Source organism: Chrysemys picta, chromosome 2 (assembly GCF_011386835.1).
Source record: "Chrysemys picta bellii isolate R12L10 chromosome 2, ASM1138683v2, whole genome shotgun sequence".
NCBI classification, from domain to species: domain Eukaryota; kingdom Metazoa; phylum Chordata; order Testudines; family Emydidae; genus Chrysemys; species Chrysemys picta.
In genome coordinates, this window is record NC_088792.1 from 248312244 (window position 1) to 248331113 (window position 18870).

The window sequence follows — 18870 nt, forward strand, 5'->3', positions numbered from 1 at the left end:
CCCCACAAAATTTTAACAGTAAATTTTCCCTAACATTTTTTGGGAAAACAGACACGTAAGTGCAAACGTCACTGAGTTTGTACCCTAAGGAAAACAAAACATGACGTTAGAATGTACTAAAAACTAAGGGGCTGTACAAGAACTGATAACATTATCAAAACAGTTCCCATTTGAGAACAGATAAATTAAGAATGCCCAAATTATCAAGGCATCAAGATTATAGATAACATTCAAGACCCTATTGCAAATGTAAAGAAGATCTTTTTCAGTGGCATATAACCACAGCAATCTAGAAGTTTGTGTACTACCGTTTTCTTTCTCTCTCTCTCACTCACACACCCACCAGATTATTTATAACAACATATAGTAATTTATATTTTAACTGTATAAAATACCTGATCACAGAGAGACTGCAAAATGGATGTTACATATTCAGCACATTGCTGATGAATAACATTGTCCCCAGTAGATCTCATTAAAGCCAACAGCTCCTGGAAAACTTCTGCATACTTCTCATCGCCTTTAATAGTTCCATTAACTAGATGCAAAATAGCTAATTTACAAGCTTTGTGTGAAGCCAGGGCATCAAGTAAAGCAAGTAATCGGGTAGTCTGGCCAGTATACTGTTTCTCTTTATCTTCTGTACTGCTGAAACAATATCAATGCACTTTAAAAACAGTGTTCCTACATATTAGAAAGTTATTAAATAGACTATATTGTACAACCATTTTCATTTTAGTTAGATTTAAAAGTTTGTATTTTAAACAAAAACTATAATTTAAATTTTTAAAATTTATGTAATGTATTTAGAAATTTCTATCTTAATTTATATTTCTGGAAAACTACCACAACTACTACATTATTTGTATACTTATATTGCATATGAACTCATTATCATCAATTTAAGAAATTATAGTTCACCTAAGCATATACAGATAGATGTTTTTAAATACTACTCATAATTTTGTTTCAATTTCTCCCAAACATTTCCTATAAACATACAATAATGTGAAATTCTTTACATTAAAATAATATATTGTTTGCTTGGTTGGCAACACAGGATACTGTAGCAGACCTGGATTGAGGACTCAATCTAAGTCTGTAATGGACTAAAAATGTATCCAAAATTCAGTGTTCTTCACCTAAGAAAATTACTGCAGAGAACAGGGATGAATTCAACAGCTATTAAAAAAAAAAAAAATCTTTGTGCAATGGAGAACAAAGATACCTTTGTAGATCTTCTACAACCAGATCCAATACAGTCCTCATGATAAGAAGAGCAGTTGGTGATGCCAAGTCACACAACTGAACACAAATACGCCTCAGCATATGCTGAATAGGCTGGCAAGTTGAACCAGAGAATGATCGAACTATTTCTTGTAGCAATTTGGCCTGAACGTGGAGATGCATGCTCCACAGTTTTCTGGTGTTGAGTGCTACCGATATATCATGTGGTTCAATAACCTGTGGAAAAAGGATAAACATGCTCTTTAAAAGATTTTTGCTTTACAGGAGAAAATCATTCAGGACCAAATTCTGCCCTCCTCAGATACTTGCCCACAAATCTAGGGATATCAATGAGATTTTCAAGCATGTATCTCAGGACAGAATTTAGCCCTAAACTGAAAATTAAATTAATAGTCATCTCAACAGATTAGGTACTCCTTTGGGGCCTAGTCTAATCTGACACCTTTGTAAACACAATCACAATGAGGCTGTTTATTTTTATTCTTTTGTTAAACATCAAAAATTGAACATTAGAACTCCCACCTCTTCCGGTACTAATGTACACTGAAAAGTCCAAACATCTCTATGCAGCCATTTCAGCTCCTAGTTTTGGATACAAAAGCTGTAAGGTTAATAATTTAAGTAATATAATGGGATACCAGAAAACTAGCTAGTTAAGTAAGAGACAAAATCAATGTAAGACTGACTTAAACCTCCAGTTATTTGGGAAGCTTAAAATTAACACAGAACATGCACACGTTGATTTCTGATGAACAATTAAATATACCTCAAAACAACCTATTTGATTACAAATCCCTTTTTATAAGTCTCAATCAACCCTTTTATTCACCTCGGTCTTTTCCTCAACAAGAACATGATCTTTAAAGGAAATATAGAAGTTATTTATTAAATTGCTAATTTAATTAAAATCATACCTGAGTTGTTTGCATGGGCAATGGAAGAGGCAGCAATTCTGAAAGCAGTATAAGTCCAGAGAAAAATCCTTCAGGAATTCGCAAAATTGAAGAGAGGACCTCCTTTAACATTAAAGACCAAGTATTATTGGCCAAAGTTTCTTCTGAGATTGTAAGTTTTTCATTAACTCCCTGGGTAAAGGTCAATAAAATATCAATAATGTCATTCTGAATTTTTTGTTCATCACTATCTAAACGGCCTGAGAGAGGTATAGAACACAGAAGCATATGTAAAGAAACAAGTGCTGAAGGAACACGCATGTCTTTAAATTCAAAAGATCCACCCCTCAGGAGCTCAGTTAACATGGTTTTAAGGAGATTAAGTGTACATCGCGCCATGGAAATGGTAGTAACTCTATGAAGTGTGGTTCCCATGTTGACATGGAGCCTCCAAGGCTGAATAAGAATACTGTTCAACTTTTGCAGAACACGAATGAAGGTGTCCATTCCTTCAGCAGAAAAGAGCTGAATAACTGCAAGGTTCCATTTAAGATCCTTCTGTTGACCTGTGAAGGGGCGGGGGAGGAACAAGGAATTAACTTTCACACATCTCATATCAATTATATTTAAATCAGACTATCAGGTGTGATTAAATAACAGATACTTAGAAGACTGGGGTTTTTTTTGGTATCAGGAAGTGATCTGTAATATACCTTCAACAGGAGGTGGTGGGCATGCAACATGACAAAGAACACGGAGTGCAGTAAGAAGACCAACTCCTTCCTGGGTCATCAAACTATCAATATTCTATTAAAAAAGAATAAAGAACATATGTTACAAGGGACTAATTTTCAACAAAGATATGCTTGATACATTACACTAACCTATTTTCCTAGCCTACATCATGTCAGAAGACTATTTAGCCATCACAATATATACAAAAAAATTAAAGAGATTTTTTGTTATAAAGACAGAATAGTCTGAACTAACTGATATGGATCATTAAAAAAAGCTGGATCTTATTGACATTCATTTTTCCAACTCTTCAAAAACCTGGTTCTCTCTGTCTATGTTCTACTCATGGACATGACTGAAACTGCCAAGTACTGACGCTCTTCAGTTGCGGAATAAGCCCTGTCAAAATTTACAAACATACAATACTTTAGGAAAACACTTCAAACTGTCACACTAAATTCCGTATGTCATCTTCCATCACAGATAACTGCCAGGTTGTTAGCAACTTTTAAGACTGCTTCCTCTTACAAAATGAGCCTACTCCTTCCTTCTATTTCAATGGCATCACAATCTGCTATGCAAGTCACAGACTTTTCAAATGTTGGACTGAGACATCAAGAATGGAAGGACAGATTGATTGCTTCGGCAAAAGCTTCTAACGTCACATTCCCAAACAAAGTAACATCTGTATCAAAAATGTTACTAACCTGTTTAATATATTCAATGAGATTTGGGATACAATTAATTTCAAATCTAAGATTTTTCAAAGGTTCAAGCCACTTGCAGAGCTCTAAAAAACAAGATATTTTGGTGAACAGAAAGGTCATAAACTAGAATTGCATTTGTTTTATAAACCTGTGCTTTAAGAATAATTTAACTGATACAGACTAGTCTATGCACTTAGATGAAAATTTGCTAGGTATGAGCCATAGTATGAATTATAAACAGAAGGGATTTTAATGATCTGCATTAACATAATGAGGAAGGGGGGGAAAAAATCACATTAAGGCAGGGCATACATCTGATTTGAATGCTGTAGTATTCAGCTCATGCAAGTTTGATGCGGAAATGATTTTTTGGCATATGACCATCTTATGGCTAATCACCTTCTAATGGAATAAAAGTGAAAACCTGGAACATTGCTAGATTGGCAAGGCATTTTCCCTTTCTAGTAATTTTTTGGGGGGAAGTCCCCAATGAAGAGATTTGTTCTAGAAACAATATCAACATGTTATCTATTAGAAACACTCCTGTCCCTGTTTTCATTACTCCTACATGTAAACAATTTGTGAACATCACTTTGTATGTAAAACTAAATTATAAATGTTTTTTTCTTATTTATTTTAAATTAAATACGCACACCTAAAGAAAATCTCTCATGGACTCTAAGGGCCCTAATTCCCTTTAAAAATACAATGCCAAAGCCATTCAGAACCAAAACAGCAGCACATTCCTCTCACGCATAGTGGCACGTAAAATAGGTAATTACAAACCAAATCAAAATCTTCTGCTCCTTAAATGCCCAACTAAACCCCATCCCCAGCCACAGGGCATTCTCCATCAAAGTTTCTCAACTCTGGTGTTCACTCCCCTCCTTGGTCCACAACAACCTGGATTTGTTAACCTGCCAGTTTGGGGGTTCACAGGTGGAACAGCTGGAAGCTGAAGAATGGCTTATGTAGGATTTCATGATATGACTGGGTAAAGTGGCATCCCTCTTTGGGCAAAAGACTAGTAATTGGAAAAACTGATGAACTGAAAGTTTCGTATTGAACATTTTTGGTTTCTAGTAGTGCATTTTACTGTTTGGAGGGGGCCCAGAGTTCTGGGCTGATGGGAGAAAAATTTAAAAAACAGCCAAAGTAAGAATCAGCCACTGACTCCCTATTTTTGCTAAATCTTCCCTTCCTAATTATTTCCAACAAAGAGTGCAAATTTCCTGCAATTATCTGATATTCTTGGTAACGAATATTACATAAAATATAAACTTGGAAAGTATTCAAGTTGAAGAACTCATATTAGTATAACAGAAAAAATTATACCCCTTTTCAATGACTCAACCTAATCATACACAGCTAAAAAGGGAATTTCATTATACCCATTATCAAAACCAGATGATCATGAAGTACTAATTACCGACATACAAAAAAATTTTCTATACATTCTAAACAATTCACTTGATAATGACACATACTGTACCTTGCAATTTGGTGTTATTTTCATCTGCCTTACAAAGCTTCAATAAAGGCGCTGAGTACTGTTCCAGCATTTGGACATCACTGGAAGACTGAACCACCAGCAAAACAAGTATGCATGCATAATTATAGGCAACCGACTTCTTGGACTTGGAATCACTGAAAGAAGGATATAGGATTTTCCCCTTAAATTCTAGGCTAGCACACTGGATACTTGATAGATTTTTTCATTCCTGAGCCTTTATGAATCTGCCTGCAGAACTCTATCTTCATTACAAGTTCACCTAGAGAATTTTCATACTGTGGAATAAAAATCACTCTCTCTTTATAGTAGTTTTTGAAAGCTAAAACAATTGACAAGAGTTCAAAATATAATTAATATCTGGTCAGTTTGGTTTTTTTACAGTAATTGTTACTTATATAGTTTATACATTTCTTATGTTTCTCCTTTTGAAACTTCAGTACTCAAAAAAAGGGAAACGGATAGCATTGGCTATATTCAAGCAAGCAGAGAGTATATTTTCTTACGCTGCTTCACCACTGCTGTTCAAGAAAGGAATAAATAAATCTGCTCCTCAAGTCATTAGTCTCTCCAGAAAAACATAGTGGCAACATTTTCAAGATTTGGGGAAACTTGTGATGGGGGGGGGGGGGGGGAATCATCTCTTGTACTGTATAGTCCCCAATCAGGAAAGCCAAGTCAAAGAATGAGTTTCAGCTGGCAAGGAATGTTAGACACAACAAGAAAGAGTTCTTCAAATACGTCATACAAAAAAGAAAGATCAATGATGGTGTGGGTCCACTGCTCAATGGAGAAGGAGAACTGGTAACAGAGCTGCTCAATGTCTACTTTGTTTCAGTCTTCTCACAAAAAATAACGTGACCGGACAACTAATGAAATTACCACAGACAATAAAGAGGGAAAGGATGCATATTGGGAAAAGTAAAGAACATTTCAGAGATCTTCTGACCAATCTGAATTAATTCAAATCAGTGGGGTCAGATGCTATTCACCCAAGGGTACTGAAGGAATTAGCTGAAGAAATCTCGGAGCCACTGGCAATAATATTTAAACTCATGGATGTCAGGAGAGGTCCCAGAAGGCTGGAAAAGGGCTAACGTAGTGCCCATCTTTAAAAAGCGGGGGGGAAGGAAGAGTCGGGGAACTATAGACCAGTCAGCCTGACTTTGATTCCTGGGAAAATAATAGAGCAATGTTTAAAACATTCAATCTGTGAATACCTGGAGAATGAAGGGGTGACCACTAGCAGCCAGCATGGATTTACTAAGAACAAATCATGCCAAACCAGCTTGATTTCCTTCTTTGACAAAGTAACTGGTTTGGTGGATAGGGGGAATGTGATGGACATAATATACCTGGACTTCAGCAAGGCTTTTGACACAGTTCTACATGACATTCTGATAAGTAAAACTGAAGAAATGTGCACTAGGTGGAACTACCATTAAGTGGATACATATAATTGGATAAACAATCGCAAACAAAAAGTAACTATTAATGGAATGATGTGGGATTGGAAGGAGGTCTCAAGTGGGGTTCCACAGGGATCTGTTCTGGGTCCAGTCTCATTTAACATATTTATTAATTACCTGAATGTAGGAATAGAGAGCATACTGATCAAATCTGCAGATGACAGAAAGCAATGGGGATTGCCAACACTTTGGAGGATAGAGATAAAATTCAGAGGGATCTTGATAAATTGGAGAACTGGGCTATAGACAACACAATGAAATTTAACAAAGACAAATGTAATGTGCAACACTAAGGGAAGAACAACCAAATGCACAAATGCAAAACAGGAGATAACTGGCTTGGTGGCAGCACCGCTGAGAAGGATCTGGGAGTTGTGGTGGATCACAACCTTAACAGGAGTCAGCAATGCAATGATGTTTGGGGGGAAACAAAAAACAATTTTAGGTTGCATTAACAGAGGCATAACATGCAAGTCACAGGAGCGGATAGTACCACTCTACTCGGTGCTGGATAAGCCTCAGCTGGAGTACTACGTCCAATTTTGGTCACCAATGTATAGAGAGGTTGTAGAGAAACGGGAAAGGATCCAGAGATGAGCGACAAAGATGATCAAAGGGATGGAATGCAAGCCATGTGAGTAGGGTCCTACTAAATTCATGGTCCATTTTGGTCAATTTCATGGTCATAGGATTTTAAAAATCGTAAATTTAATGATTTCAGAAATCGGGGGGGGGGGGAGGAGGAGGGAAGACCGAAGCCTGAGCCCCACTGTCCTGGGTGGGAGGGCCAAAGCCCAAGCCCCACCGCCCTGGAGGTGGCCAAAGCTGAAGCCCAAGGACTTCAGCCCCAGGCCAGGGGCCTGTAACCTGAGCCCTGTTGCCCAGGACTGAATCCCGCAGGCTATGACTTCAGCCATGGGCTGTGGGGCTCAAGCTTCAGCTTTGGCCCCAGGCAGTTTAAGCCAGCCCTAGCAACCCCATTAAAACGGGGTCATGACCCACTTTGGGGTCCCAACCCACAGTTTGAGAACCGCTGACAAATAGTATAGGCTAAAAGCACATAGAAGACCAGATTTCACAGAGGGAGACCAGACTTCATGGTCTGTGACGCGTTTTTCATGGACGTGAATTTGGTAGGGCCCTCCATATGAGTAAAGGCTGAATAAACTAGGTATGTTTAGTTTGGAAAAGATTAAGGGGGAACATAAAAACAGTCTTCAAATACTTGAAAGGCTTCCATTAAAAAAAAAAAAAAAAAGGATGGAGAAAAGTTCTTCTCTCTTGCCACAGAAGGCAGGACAAGAGGCAATGGGTTCAAACTACAGCATAACAGATTTAGATTAAATCTCAGAAAAAAACTTCCTGACAGTAGGACAAGGAAACAGACTGCTTAGGGAGGTTGTGGAAGCTCCTTTACTGGAGGTTTTCTAAAGGAATTGGATAGCCACCTGTCTTGGATGGTTTAGACACAACAAATCCTGCATCTTGGCAGAGGGTTAGACTAGACGACCCTTGCTGTCCCTTCTAACCCTACGATTCTATACTTGGTTTCACAGGCAAACAGTAAGCTTGGATAAAACACTGCCTAATATTTCGTAATTTTTTTTTAAAACTGACCTATAGTGAAACAACTAAACATTTTTCTTGATGACCTATATAGTTTCTATGCTAACAGATATTTGATTACAAAAGATGTCTGCAATTTCTTTGCTGTAATTCTATTTTGAATCAATGGTAATTCTGCAAAACCATCAAAGCGTAAGGTTTTCTTTTGTTGTCTTCTACGCCATCTATTTCTTTACAAAGGGGACAGCTAGTATATGCAAATAAGGAATAAACACAAATATACAATTACCCTAAAGCTTCTTTGGAATAGTATTCCATTAAAGTAATAAGACTTTGGAGGTTCTTCTCAAGGCTGAACACATGAGCTACAGCAGATCTTCCAACAGGGTTAAAAGTAATCAGGTAAAGGTTATGAAATGTTCCCAAGAGGTCTGAATGGTCAGTTTCCTCACTGGCTGTGCATCGCTGAAAGTGGCAGAATAATTCTGAAATACACTGCAATGTCTGTGTTGAATGCAGGAGCCACAAGGCAAATGCATCATCACTGGCACCATCTGATTGGAGACCTTCTTCTTGATCTGGATCAGAAAACTGACACAGCGCCCTAATCAACAGGTTTGTTGCTTCATACTCAGACAGGAAGAAGAGGAGACCTTTTTGTGACTGTCCCAGGAACTTCAACACGTCTCTGACAGCCTGAAGCACACCCGGATGAGCACTTGTTATTGGAATGGATAGTAGCAAGGTAATAGATTCCAAGAAATGGTGACTATGAAGGTATCTGCAGAAAGGTAAAACAGAAGTATCTATAACATATGATGATCTGGATACATAGAACATTGACAGAAAATAGATCCTCTGTATCTTAGCCTATATTTTGGACCTCCAAAATGTATTCTTTTGTATATTATGAGAAACCATATATTAACCATACTTCATGATTAAGTAGCAGAATTCAGAGTCTTTTTTGCGCAAGGTAATTATTGTAACTATGTAATGAGGAGTAAATCCCCATTGAAATAAATAATGTACACAATAAAATCACACATTGAACACCACCACCAATGAGCAAAAACTTTAATTTTTGTAATAGTCTAAATTTTGAGTACTTGAACACTCAACCTTAACTTTTTAATACTGCTAGTTTTTTAACTTAATTTCTCTTAAAAAAAAAAAAAGAACACAACTTCTTTAGGACTCCATCTTTTGCAACATACAGACCCCCTGCCCATTCAGTCCTTGGTCACTCTGCTGCAGCTGCCAAAGATGACAGTGAAGGATTGATATGTGATATGGATCCAGTGATATGGATGCTTGTCCACAGCAGGAACTAGTCTCAGACCATCAAGTGCAAGCTCTTCTGGGGAAGGGATTGTCTTTTTGTTAAGTGTTTGTACAGTACCTTGCACAGTGGACCCTGATCCACGAACGGGACACGTAGGTGCTACCATAATATGACTAATAAATAGTAAGACGGTAACAACTTTTGGTTAGTATTAACATAGGCTGAACTGGAAACAACAACATAACTGCAATCCCATAAACCATCCAGTACTCCCTAAAGCTTATTAAAGCAATATGTAAGCCTCCACTAAAGGTATATTAGCAAAGTGAAAAATCTAGCATAATGTTAGTCATTACTTTACTCTATTGCATATGTAGTCCACAAAACATGCACCAAACTGAAAAAAGAACCCAGTTCTGGTACCCCAAGCTGGTATCGAAAGTGAACCACAGCTGTCTTACCTGAAAAGGACTGGATAAGGATCATCCCTTTCTGGGGGTCCTGTAATGCGTGCCATTGTTGGAAAAGATTTTACTGGTGGCTGAATCATTGTATGTGGTGCAGTCTCCATCAAATGAAAGATTTCATCTAAGAGGCTAATAAGTTTTTCTACTTCTCCTTCACTGATATTAGAAGATTCCAAAAGATGATCCATATCCATAGGCGCCTCCACATCATTTTCATATTCTGGGTTGGTTCTCTCAAGTCCAAGGTCTGGTTCCTGCTCAGACTCCGTATGATTAGGAAGGGAAGGAGTGTTCTCTGCTAACTGGTCACCAAGCTTTTTAATGTCTGACAGAATCTCATAGAAATGGCATTTCTGCAGAATTGCAGAACCTGCAGTGACTACTCTCACAGTCTGATCTAATAGTATGAGCTCCAAGAGTTTCTGATAACCACTTTTTTCATGTACCTCTAACCCACCTCTTAAAAACATTTCCATTCCCTCAGTCATGCTGATAACACTATCCAAAGCTTTAAAAGCATTAAGTTTAAGGGAAGATGAAACATGATCTGCAAATAACAGTTCAAATAATGCATTAATAACTCCTGCATGCAAGAGTCCCATGATTCCTTGAGTCCCACATTCTGCTAGCGATGACACCAATTTTGTTCCAGCTTTAAGCTGTCGGACATTCAAAGCAATAGGCTGCCTGAGAGCTACCTGCAAGTTTAAAGCCTGCATTGTCCAGTCTACTAATTGGGTAATATCGTCCTGTTTTGTGTTCTTCACTTGCAGGTAGCTTAGTCCTTTTGTTATTAAATTTGGAATTTCTTCTAAAGCTGTAACCCACTTTGCACCCCTTTCTTCCTGATATAATTCCAGGAGTTCAGTTAGCTTAACTGAGGCTTCTACTGCCCCTGAATTTTCCTTGTCTGGATCTTGATCCTTTATCTTACCAACTTCAACCTCAAATATGGTCTTGTAAGGGCAGTTAAAGTACAAAAGAGGTCCAAGCTCTCTTTCATAAGGCTCGTATGTCACAGGTGGCACTGAGGCTAGATCCTCAGGAGTATATTCAATATCAAAGCTTGGATACTTAAATGTTTCACGTTCCAGATCAGCAATTCCATCTTCATCACTTGAAATCTGCTCATAGCCATCATCACCTGCAAAAGAGTTTTAAGTTTAATTTAATAAATAAATCAGTTACATCAAGCCCAGTTTATGAACTTCAGAGAACTACTCAAAGTACAAAAGTAACATACAAATTTCTATTTTGAAAATATAAAATATCCAAAACACTGAAAGATTTATTTCTACCACTATACTTGGAAGTCAAAATTAGTAGACTACTCTTTCTCACAGCACGGCTGCAGCACATCCATGAATAAGGAAGCAAAGAGCCTGTTTACTAGAGTGAGAAATCCAATCATAAAATGATAGTTCTAGACAACATTATGTAACAGCAGCAGCATATATCATGATTACTCTTTTAAACATCTCTGATTCTGAAAGGCTGACACAATAAGCTGAACAGCTGCTAAAAATCTCTCCCTGATAATTTTATTCATTATTATTTATTAAAATCTTTCCATAAATCTAGTTGTCTCTTGTCCTTCTTAACGTTCACTGCTTGGCTGCTCTTCTCTGCTGGAGTCCCTATGTGCCAACAGAACTCCTTTGTATTCTTTAAAAAGAAGAACAGGAGTACTTGTGGCACCTTAGAGACTAACAAATTTATTAGAGCATAAGCTTTCGTGGACTACAGCCCACTTCTTCGGATGCATATAGAATGGAACATATATTGAGGAGATATATATACACACATACAGAGAGCATAAACAGGTGGGAGTTGTCTTACCAACTCTGAGAGGCCAATTAATTAAGAGAAAAAATTTCCTCTTAATTAATTGGCCTCTCAGAGTTGGTAAGACAACTCCCACCTGTTTATGCTCTCTGTATATGTGTATATATATCTCCTCAATATATGTTCCATTCTATATGCATCCGAAGAAGTGGGCTGTAGTCCACGAAAGCTTATGCTCTAATAAATTTGTTAGTCTCTAAGGTGCCACAAGTACTCCTGTTCTTCTTTTTGCGGATACAGACTAACACGGCTGCTACTCTGAAACCTTTGTATTCTTTGAAATGCTGACATTCTGTTGGAATGTTGGCACATTGGTACAAACCATAGCAGGTGCATGGAACAGCAATGGAAGGGTGTCTTGCTCCACACAAGTTAGGCATCAGTGAAGTAGTTAAACAATTTTCAAGGCTGAGAAGCATGGATTATTTTGGGTCGGATTGACCAATTAATATATGCCTCTTTCCTGAGAACACAAGGGGGTTCTTGGGCATTGGTGAATATCAACCTTCCCTTTTCCTTTCCATATATTTTCACATATCCTTGAAAATTCAGTCTAATTCCTTTCCAAAATATTCAATCCTCCATCATGTAATTATAAAAGTTTGTTACTGTGGTATCAGTCGTGAGCAGTGGAGTTTGGCAGGTTTTATTTGTTTTTCAGGGAATATTGGGCAGGTTATATTTTAAGAAAATAAAGATTATTGAGTTGTCATAGCACAGGGTTTAATACCAGCTATTTTGAAACTTACTTGTTCATTGAATTAATTTGGATATTTATAAAGTCAAAGGTGCAAGATAGTGTAGGTAAAGCACACACCTTCACAGTTACTGAGATGAAGAATCAGATTTTTTATTAATAAATAATTAAATTTAAATTTATAGTGCCTTTCTTCCACGTTCTTTACAAATTGAGAAAAAGACAAGCTAAGTGACTTGCCCAAATGTCACACAATCAAAGCAGTGATAGAGCTAGGATAAGAATCACATCTACTCACTCCGAGTCATCTGCTTTAACCTTTTGACTACACTCCCTCAAAAAATTCTATAATCTCAATCATTTCCATTTGTGTATGTTACTCACCTTCACCCTCCTCCTCCTCCTCACCTTCCTCTTCTTCATCTTCCTCCTCCTCCTCCTCCTCTTCCTCCTCCTCAGGAATACTCTCTACTGTATGGCCATCCTCCTCATCCTCTTCCTCATCTTCCTCAACATCCACATCTTCCTCCTCATCCTCCCCTTCTTCTGGCTGCTCCTCCTCTACCTCCCCTTCATCAGAGTACTGGCCTTCTTGGTGAACGGATGTTCGATCAGGAGAAATTGGCTCAAAGTAGTCCTCCCTGTGATCAACATCATCTTCCTTTTCCCCAGCCACTGAAAAAGTAAGGTATAAATCTCATTACTAAACCCAGTAGTTAACAATGTTTATAGGTTTTGTGGTGTGAACAGTGAAATTAAAAAAAAAAAATTTTCAAAAAGCATTCAAATGCTTTTACTTCATATTCACTACTATTATTTACCTTATTAGAACTGTATTTACATAAACAGTTCTATGCACTTTTAATCCATAGTAAAAATCATAGACTACTACTGTACTTTGATTCTGTAGTCCTTATGCGGGAAAAAAATTCAGTGAAGTCCATGGAAATTTTGCATGGGATATAGAGTGCAGGATCAGGCACTACACTGGTCTATATTTAACATTTCAAATGTTTACACTGAATATAGTTATTGAAAATGACACAACAGAACAAGGGATTCTCCTACCAATCCTACACCTGCATTGCTTTTCCTAAAGATCATAGAATCATAGAATATCAGGGTTGGAAGGGACCTCAGGAGATCATCTAGTCCAAACCCCTGCTCAAAGCAGGACAAATCCCCAGACCAATTTTTGCCCCAGATCCCTAAATGGCCTCCTCAAGGATTGAACTCACAACCCTGGGTTTAGCAGGCCAATGCTCAAACCACTAAGCTATCCCTCCTCCCCGCACAATGAATCTGTCAACATCAATGAGAGCAGAAAGCTCACCTACCACTAGGCAACATTGCAGGCCTTTTCCCCCTCATTATCCACTGCTGTGCAGTAGACAGAGAATAAGAATCTACATTAGCTATACCTGTCACAGGCATGGGCTCGTCTTCATCATCGTCAGGAGGTGGAGGACCTGGAGGAGTCCTTGGTCCCCTGGGCTGTGGTCTTGGAGGGCTCCCATTGAACTGATCTTCTTTCTCCCCATCAACTATATTTTTGTTTTTCAAAAAACAAAAAAATTTATTTTGGGGGAGGAGGATGGAAAATGTAGCACATTTTACAATGTAGGTGCCAACCTCGATTAGGAAGCACCCCTCATGTAGCATATGCACCTTCATCATGCAACATCTAGGGGGAAAGTTAATTAAATGGAAGGTGCCCTCATGCTGAAACCACCCTTGCTGAAGCACCCATAAAGATTTAAAGCCACCGGGTGAATTAAAAGCTAACAGAAGCCACCGCTTATGAACAAAGACATTTCTTATATAAACACTGTGTTCAAGATTCATTTTAAAAGTTTTTTTTAATCATAAGTTACAGTGCAGATTTGTATTTACTTAGCCACTTGATTATTTGCTTTGAATGTGTCTAATCTACCATGACTAGTTAAAATTATTTAAAATCAAATTTTAATCTGAAGCTGAATGTTTATAGTACAATAGTTATATTTCTACAGTAAAATGATTAAAGATCTGAACAGTGCAGTTCTCTCCCTAATTCTGAAACCATTACTGAGGCAGAAATGGAAACCTGTTCGTGACTGCTGCACAGGGCCACTCTACGTCTGGTATGATCTCAATCGCTTTTTAGCAACCCGGGAGTCACAAACAGAAGGCTAAGTAAAAGGCTTTCCTTCATGTCCTTTAACTACTGCTTTGTTCATTAACTCTCAGTTTGGGAAGCAGTGATTTTAATCACCAACACTTTTACTTAAAGGTTTAGCTCATGGGAAACACAAATTAATTTACGTCTTCAGCTGCACCCTTTCATCAAGTATCTTGTGATAAATCAAAGTCACTTGCTCTCACTAAAAGCATTAGAAAAAGAAGAGGAACTTATTAAGAAATATTCTATCTAAAACCTACAAAGAGATAACATGGAAAAAGACAAAAATTTACAGCTGGATAATTAAGTCCAATGAAATCTCAGAATATGAAGATTACCCTTTAGCCGCTGGGATAATTAATTTTAATGAAAGAAAACTTTTGCTGTCCTACTTCAGATAATTCTGACATACTTACCATGTTTTGGGTTTCTTTTCAAACCTGGTTGTTGCTGGGGAGGAGGAGGTGGTGGTGGAGGGGGTGGAGGAGAATCTCTGTCATGACTTATTACCCTATCAACTGATCCATATATTGCTAATGTCAGACAGTTGTACCAGCCTCTTAGGACCAATCCATCCGTGTTGACCTAGTTTGTAAAAGAAAAAGCATCTTTAAAAAACTCAAAGTGAATTTGAGGATTTTTACTTAATTTTAAATTATTCGTTCTGTATGGGTATATGCTTAAAATACACACAAGAAAAACTGCAGATTAATATATTTTATATCTCTTCAAGGTTTTGAAAAATTAAACATATTGATTATACCACATGAATAATTTTACAACAAAAAGAATTCATTATAACACATTGTCAAAGCCACTACATCCAGTTTATTCAAATATTCAATGGGGTGGATCACACTGGAATGCATCAGACAAACCTAACGGATATGCTCGGATGTGGGCTACAATCATCAATAACAATTCTGTTTTGTAACTGTCAAATTATTAAATGACTTAAATAAAGAGCTTTATGTAGCTCAAAAGCTTCTCTCTTGCACCAACAAAAGTTGGTCCAATAAAAGATGTTACCTCACCCACCTTGTTTCTCTAACAAATTAGTACTGATATGCCTCTGTATTAGTAATAACTAATCTGAAAGGAAAAAGGCTAAACCCTCTTTATTCTTCACATATTAATATACTCGTGATGTTTGATTTTAGTGTCTTCCAAATATGCAGACTGAGACCAGTGACTAGACCCAGACATGAAGTGGTTTGGCTCTCTCAAAATGAAGCAACCCTGATCTCAAACCCCTTCCATTTCATCAATCAAGCCAAATTCTGAGGTGAACAACCATCAAGATGGCTGTGATCACCCAGCTCATTCTTATTAGTAAACTTAATAGGAGCTGTTGAGTGATCAACACTTTTGAAAATCAAGCCACTTACTTGGAACATAACTTTAGGCTAATTTTTAAAATCATGGCCCTAGTGTATTATACAATTGAACTGTATGGACTAGCTTAGAATATGAGCTCTCCAGAATAGGATCTTCCCCTACAACTGCTTGCACAGTGCTAAGCACGCTAAATAGCAGCACCATGGTATTTAAATAATAGCCACACCAGAATAAGAAAAACATTGAAATTATAGCATAAATAGGTAAAATTATTACCTTTGCATTGGGTCTAAAGATAATTGAAGAGTTCTCATCATATTCAAGGCTGTTAAACAGAACACAAACTTATTTTTCAATGTTTAACAAAAGTCCTTTACACACAAAGTATGGACATTTCTCTACGTGACCCTTTAATAATACCTTATTTTCACCTTAAGTGAAAGAAAGAATGAGACATCAAGCCAAACATCAAACACTATACAATATCTATGCTTATCAACTTAGGAATGTAAAAAGCCCAAAGTACTTTCAATATACATTGACATTAAAGGGACACTGTCAGTTTAAAAATGACAGTTGGGATCTTCTACCCAGACCCTTTAAGCATTGATCTCTCTCCCCTTACACAATGAATGAAGAGGGGGGCAACTAGGGTTCATGCTAGGGAAAGAGTAGAAAGAGGCAAATATGGAAGCACAGATGGGCAGGCCTGGATGTACATGCATCCTCTAGTCTCAAAGATTTTCAAGAATAGATACATTCTAAAGCTGTACTATCTTTTCTGCTGGGCCATCTCCCCTCACAGAAATCTTAAACAGATCCACAAACAGGGTGGAGTCACGGTGGAAGAAACAGAAGCATGCTTGCAAACAAAAAATTGTGAATTTTTGTTATTAACAGTGTTTACAAGTAAGGGCCCAATCCTAGAAACACTTTTTACTAACTATAATACTTATTAGCTTCAGTAATCCCATTACAGAGAACAGGGCTACTCAATGAAGTAAGTATTATGTCCACTAATCACTATCAGACCCTAAACCTTTATTTTAAAAAATAAGAAACTCTTTTGGAGATTTAACAATACTGTATTGAATTTCTCATTTCTACACATCAGGAAATGCAGCACATTCTTCTACAGAAAAACATTCAGTGCTATGCAAAAAATTCATGAATGTATGAAGTACATGAATTCACAAATTCTTACCTTCCCAGCCTGTCAAAAACAGGGGCACTTGGCTTGCTGACATTGTTGAAAAACAGGTCTAACTGAAATGTATGTGGGGATGTCTCTCTGGTGATAGAACAAAGGTAAAAATTAATCCTCTCAGGCTTCACTTAACCAAAACAAATAAGACCTGAAATCTCTAAGATGTTATTGTTTAAAACCTGAAAGAAAATACTAAATATATATATATATATATTGCATATTCAGTGAATGCATAAGCACAGGCTACCTTCCTATATTGCAGTTTTTAACTGTGATTCACAAGTCCCAAACAAAATGCAAGGAATGTGCATCTGAATATTTTAAGACTTACCCATAAGCTCTATTGTCAGGCAAACTTGTGTGAGCTCTTACTCCTGGAGGAATGACACGTACTTCATTTATGTAAACCACACATGGAAAACGCACTACATCTATATTGGTACTTTGCTAAAAACAAAGAGGAAACAAAAGTTATTAAGCTTGAAAAATACTATATTGTTTTTACTTTACATTCCAACTTATTTATGTACCCTCTATTTAAAAAAGCACAAACTTAAAAATGACAATCCTGATAATTTCTTTAACTTCTTATTGTGACAACACCTAAGGTTAATGTAATTGAAAGGGTTGAGAAAATCTTCTCCCCCTTCCTCCCCCCCAGTTTGTACATTTGAAAGCTTCTTGTGTATAGAAAGTTTCATTGTTTCCCCTACAGAATTATTTCCCTTTTTATTTGTGAGGCCCTTTCAAACAGCAACAAGGGGGAGAAACATTTCGAAAATTATAGTAAAGACAAAAATTGGCAGAGGAACTGAATCTACTTTCAAAATTCACTAATTTTCAAGTGGACAGTGCCACTTTAAACACTGCCAAGTTTATTACTATAGAAGAAATAAAACGTGTTCTAATTTTAAATATCAGAAAGTTATTTTATTTTTTTAAGAGCAGCTAACACTGTTGACGATATTAAAGACTACAGCCAGAATTTTGTGAGAGCTATGCAAAGATACTATTGGGTGCTGACTTTTCTACCTCTGCAGCAGCATTTGAAAACTTTCAGACGCTTCAGACATTTCTGCTGACATCATATAAGTCAGAGATGGCAGAGACCTTTCAGGCCATTCAAACACCAGGACATAGATATGTTTACACAAAGAAAAATATAAACAAACACAGAGCTGTGATGGCTTCCAATGTATTAGAAATTAGACACTGCCTCAGCAAACCACAGACACTGATCATTGAAAGTCTCTTTTCACTAAACTGTATATATCCTCATGAGACACATTTATAAAACAGGAAAAATATATTTATCCGTAAATACCAGACAATGTGCAAGGAATTAAATTGTATTTCTTACACATGAGCAGTTACTTTCCCTGAGGCTCATGATCACATTTCTCAGTAGAACAGCTTAATACTATATATCCACTAGCCGGCCTATAAATTAACTACCTATCAACACATTCTAAAAAGTGGAACTGCAGTTAAAAGATTTTTAAGACAACAGGAACAAAGGGAAACTAGATAGCTCATGAGACTGCTTATGGGATACAAAATCTTTCACTATTACATCATCTGTTCAAATCAAACTCTGGTCATTAGTATCTGCTGACTTTCCAGCAATCGATGTGAAATGAATTCATAGCCTCATTCAAGTTTCTAGAGAACAACCACACTGCACAAAGCCACCACTATAATTGAATTCCTTGTAGGAAGACTTATCAGAAAAACCAAGGATT

The 18870-nt window shown here is 37.2% G+C and overlaps 1 protein-coding gene across 7 annotated transcripts in view; it reads right to left on the bottom strand.

The window, feature by feature from the left end:
* VIRMA (vir like m6A methyltransferase associated) overlaps positions 1–18870 on the bottom strand; it is a 40352-nt gene that overhangs the window by 15163 nt on the left and 6319 nt on the right. For 2 of the 7 annotated variants that reach the window (XM_024105257.3, XM_065585912.1), the window contains exons 2-16: positions 17460–17575; positions 17126–17212; positions 16198–16246; positions 15000–15168; positions 13844–13966; positions 12807–13097; positions 9875–11024; positions 8418–8909; positions 5076–5230; positions 3584–3666; positions 2855–2948; positions 2163–2707; positions 1771–1830; positions 1229–1464; positions 396–645 (exon numbers count right to left, since the gene is read on the bottom strand). In XM_024105257.3, coding sequence (XP_023961025.2) covers positions 396–645; positions 1229–1464; positions 1771–1830; positions 2163–2707; positions 2855–2948; positions 3584–3666; positions 5076–5230; positions 8418–8909; positions 9875–11024; positions 12807–13097; positions 13844–13966; positions 15000–15168; positions 16198–16246; positions 17126–17212; positions 17460–17575 — 3900 coding nt within the window. Of the gene's footprint in view, positions 1–395; positions 649–1228; positions 1465–1770; positions 1831–2162; positions 2708–2854; positions 2949–3583; positions 3667–5075; positions 5231–8417; positions 8910–9874; positions 11025–12806; positions 13098–13843; positions 13967–14999; positions 15169–16197; positions 16247–17125; positions 17213–17459; positions 17576–18870 lie in introns of all 7 variants that reach the window. The other 5 variants (XM_024105256.3, XM_065585915.1, XM_042845112.2 and 2 more) reach the window with 4 other exon arrangements.